Below are 4,722 nucleotides of genomic sequence, written 5' to 3'. Positions count from 1 at the left end.
AAATATAATTTATAATTAAACATTATATTATAATTCAAATAGAAAAGTAATTTTAAGTGATTTTGTTTAATTGAAATTAGTTTGTAAGCTTAATCTTAATATATATAGAAAATTTCTACAGCTTTGATTCAAAAATATTATTTGTTTGAATAATTATGTTTAATTCAAACATATTTTCTGTTATGATTTAAACATAAATTATGTTTAAAAATTTTATCTTTAATATAAACTTAAAAGTTGATTATAAATAATTTAAAATCAACAATAACTTATGTTTTAATTAAATATATTATTTCTTTAAATGAACCAAAAAATATGTTTGAATGTATAACAAAGATATTTTAAGTTTGATTTAAACAAAATATGTTTAAAACTAATAAATTGTTTTCTGAGTGTTGATTCTATTAAAATCTGGAGAATTTATACATTCTTCGTTTTTTTTCATTGCGAATTTTTTCAGAAAACACAAAGAACCTATCAGTCGCTGAAAGAAAGATAACAATGATATGATGTAACATTTTAGTATATTTTCACGAAATTCTGCATTTTAATTTCATATTCATGATTTTACAAAAAATGTGCGATGCAAATTAATTTTATCGCCTGGTCACGTAAGCTATGCTATTAAAAGTTAATCTTTTTCGCTGTTTTTTTCAATTCGAAATATTGACAAAAATTGAAGATAATTTTTTATCAATGCCAACTTGTTTTTTATTATTTTTTTTTTTGACATAAGCTACACATCATCAGTAGAAGAAGTATTGCTGGCTCAAGATGTAAGATATTCTTTATTTTTACCTTTCTTGTAAATAGTAATATAAATTTTGTCGGCCATATTGGATCCGCCATTTTGAATTTTGAAAATCCAATTATATATTCATCAGGAGCGACCTCAAAAACATATAAACACTAAGTTCTAATACATTTCATAGCCATGGTAAATATCGGTGCACCATAAAAAGAATTGAATAATGTTTTTCTCAAATTAGCGCCATTTTATTTTTTTGTTTCCGCTATTGCATATTTTGAAAATTTAATAAGTTTGTGCCAAATTGTGACACTTATTTTTTCTTTGCGATAAATTTAAAATCTGAGCCCGGAATCTTGTAGAGCGACCCCGAAAACATAAAGAAGTACTTCATTTACTTCCAGGGAACATTTTCAGTATATGAAATTAAATCTTTAATTAAACACAAAATTTCAGAGGTTTCAGGCGTTAATGGGTTAAGGGGTTCAATTCTTTATCAACAAACTATTATTATCATATGGATAATAGAAAACAGAATTTGTGAAAAGTACATTTTTAAAATTAATTAATTAAAAATCTAATTTTTTAAAAATATATACTTTATAATTCATAATATACCTGAATTATATACTATTTATTAAATATTAATTTATAGATCCTTAATTGAAAAGTCAAGAAAAAAGAAACGTTCCTGAGAATAAAAGAAAAAAAATTTGCAAAAGCTCCAGGAGTAATAATTGTAACAATATTTATTAACAATGAAGATAATTATTGTTCTTGGAAGTATTGTGACAATTATACTTGTTACATTACCAGTATTTGAATTTACAAGAATATCTGCAGATGATCGAAAAATGGAGTTTAAAAGTTTTAAAATGTTTAGACGCATGGCATTATTTAAGTATTATGTCAAACCTCAATTAACACAAATTCTAAAATGGTTAGATAACTTTGTCATGAACTTGGATGAAATTCGTGAATTTGGACGATATTCAAAAGAAAATGGACATTCTCCAGAATGGATGAAAACGCAAGAACTGAAAAATCCAAAATTATATCAATCATTGCGTTATGATACCTATGTTGAATTTATTTCTTCAAGTAAAAATGAAACTATTCAACGTATAAAGAAACTTCAGAAAAAAATCTTTCAAGGCTTACCTGTAATTCCAGCTGAAAAAATATATGATGATTATGTATCGCTGGACATGAATGAACTGATTTCATTGAAAGATTATTATGCTATTCAGGTTTTACTAAAAAATTATCATTCAGTGTATATGAAAAATCCCGTAGGTTGGAGAATGAAAAGAGCATTATACAGTTTGGCTATTCGACAGTACAGTGAAGATTTAAATTCTACTTTTTCACAAAAAATTTGTTTTACTCAATTATTTAAAGAAACTCAACTTATAAATAATTTAAGCAGAAACAGGAATTTTTCATTCAAAAATTTCTTATATTGTATTGGCAGGAACGCTTTTAAAGAAAGACTCAAATATTCTTTTATTTCTAACAATACTGATTCGACTTTTAATGCAGAGTATAGCAAAATTGTGATTACTGACCCAAGATTGATAGTAAATCTTCAAGAAGTTACAAATGATGACGATCGAGATGACTATTTTATTCTTCCTACTACACAATTGGTAGTAGAAAAAGGTCTATTTGATTATAAGACACCCTTTGGGTTAGTTAAAGCCCATACTTTGAAAACTCTACCTATTAAAAAAAATTCTGAATGGCTTACTACAATGGCAAATAATATCGAAGAGTATAAAGAGAAGGAAAGAGAATATTTTTTAAATATCTTTTCTAATCAAATAAGTACAATAGATATAAATGAGTAGTGCATTTGAAACGCGACATAAATAAAATACCATGTTTCAATTTAAATCTTATACCTACACTTAGAGAAATTTTTGTCAAGAAAATCAAATAAATGTATTGCTGTACATTCCAAATGTTTGTTTAGTTTGACTAAAAATTTGTTTTTGATTACCAAATTCTTTCATCGATTACATTTAGTAAATAAAATCAAATGTTCATGAAAACTTTCAACTCTTTCTTGTTTCTTATATTGAATTTAAATTTAAATTTCACGCCAATTTTAATTTTATAAATATCAGCCTAGATGGTATAAGAAAACAATCTTAAACAAGATAAAATGTAATCAATGTACAAAAAAACGAAGTTTAAAATTATAAAATATTAAAAATTAGCTCTTATTTCAAAGATTAAACAAATACTTCTTTTGAATTTTTTTAAACTTAAAATTAAAACAAGTTTTTACAAAATGTTGAACTAAATGTTTATTTTAATCAAACAAATATTTATTTGTTAAACAAACATTCTTTAAAATAAGCTAAAACTTATATACAACTAAAACACAAGAAATTTACTTGTATCAAATATAATTTTTATTTCAATCAATTATAAATGATATTTGCCACCAAATGCTGAAATTATTGTTTTAAATATAATTTATGTGATTTAAATAAAAATTATTATTTCAAATCAATATTTACTAGACAATAGACCTAAGTAATCTGTTATTTGAATCAACGTTTTCTTTCAATGTATTCAAATATAATTTTTTCTGAAATATAATAACGTTTAAAAAATATTAAAGGAGATTTTATTTCTTTTCACTTTTACAAAATACTGAGCAATTCCACGTGAGACGATCAATTAAAAATTTTAATTTTCTGTGAACGGTGTATAAAAGTAATAAAATCCTAAAATAACAACTTTTATAAACTTTAATTATGTAAAATGTGGGGATTTTTGAATACTTAATTTTAAAGAATATTTTTTGTACTTTTCAATTCAAAACTTTTTTTTCGAAAAAAAATTTGTAACCCCTTTTTGCCAAAATAAACCTTATTTTTCAATTTTTACAAAAAACTACTTCTTCCTTTGAACTTTTCATCATTTTCATTGAAAAGCTGAAATTTTTTTCAATAAATTATGTTACTTTTAAAGTGGAACAACAATTTTTAATCATTTTCGAAAAAGTTCTTTGACAATTTTAAAATCTATTTGTTTACAATATTCAATTTTACAAAATACCAATTATTCGTAAATTCTTCAATTAAATAAATATTAAAAAATAAAAACTTAAAATAACATTAAAAAAATTCAATTAAACTTTTTCAAAAAAATTAATTTCAAAATTCAATTATTTTTAAAAATTCATGCCATATTGCTTTTAATATTAAATTATTATCTAAAATTTTAATTGAAATTAATTTTTAAATCAATTTTTATGAGAAAGTTCTACTAGAATTCAATTATTTAAATACAAAAATAAATAATTTATTGAATAATTGAATGTTTCTTAAAATTTAAAACCAATAAAGAATCGTTATCAACAAATTTTCAAATAATTGAATTCTATCAACGAATTTTAATAAAATTTTGAAGATTAATTACATTTTTCGAGAAATTCGATTAAAATTATATTAAAAATAATTGAAATTCTGCGATGAGTTTTATTATTTGTAAAAATAATTGAATCTCTAAGAAGAATATTATGACTCTTGTACAATATTTAATTTTTGCGAAGAATATTATTACTGTTGAAAATAATTGAATTTCTGCAATAATTTGTAACTTTTCCAAAATTGTATTTTTTTTCGTGTTTTTAACTAAAATTCTTCTATGAATCCATTATTTTTAATGATTTTTAAAAAAGTTCTTTAAGAATTTTCAAATTCATTTGTTTAAAATTTAATTTTACAAAATTTCAATTATTCGTAAATTCTTCAATTAAATAAAAACTTAAAATAATTAAAAAAAAAATAAATTAAAGTTTCTCAAATAAAATTAATTACACAGAATTCTTAGTTAAAATATGAAAAATTCAAATTTTCAAAGATCTTAATCTGAAACCTTTTCAAAATTCAATTATTTCTAAAAATTAACGCTCGAATGCTTATAATATTCAATTATAATCTAAAATTTTAAGTGAA

At 22.1% G+C, this 4,722-nt stretch overlaps 1 protein-coding gene across 2 annotated transcripts; it reads left to right on the top strand.

Annotated features, from left to right (window-relative positions):
• The first annotated feature begins 660 nt into the window (after positions 1-660).
• LOC122512890 lies at positions 661-3,323 on the top strand. 2 transcript variants are annotated; one of them, XM_043629021.1, is made up of 2 exons: positions 661-776; positions 1,404-3,323. In XM_043629021.1, the coding sequence occupies exon 2, from the start codon at positions 1,507-1,509 to the stop codon at positions 2,596-2,598; it is 1,092 nt and encodes a 363-aa protein (XP_043484956.1). In that variant the 5' UTR covers positions 661-776; positions 1,404-1,506; the 3' UTR covers positions 2,599-3,323. The 2 variants fall into 2 exon arrangements, with proteins under 2 accessions (XP_043484956.1, XP_043484957.1); XM_043629022.1 differs by lacking the exon at positions 661-776 and adding an exon at positions 783-937.
• Positions 3,324-4,722: the final 1,399 nt, after the last annotated feature.

This window comes from Leptopilina heterotoma, unplaced genomic scaffold, assembly GCF_015476425.1.
Source record: "Leptopilina heterotoma isolate Lh14 unplaced genomic scaffold, ASM1547642v1 Lhet_13, whole genome shotgun sequence".
Taxonomy (NCBI): domain Eukaryota; kingdom Metazoa; phylum Arthropoda; class Insecta; order Hymenoptera; family Figitidae; genus Leptopilina; species Leptopilina heterotoma.
This window is presented reverse-complemented; position numbering and strand designations above follow the sequence as displayed.

Bases quoted from the DNA above. Each gene is read 5' to 3' on its own strand.
- LOC122512890 (XM_043629021.1), top strand. From the start codon at position 1,507: ATGAAGATAATTATTGTTCTTGGAAGTATTGTGACAATTATACTTGTT.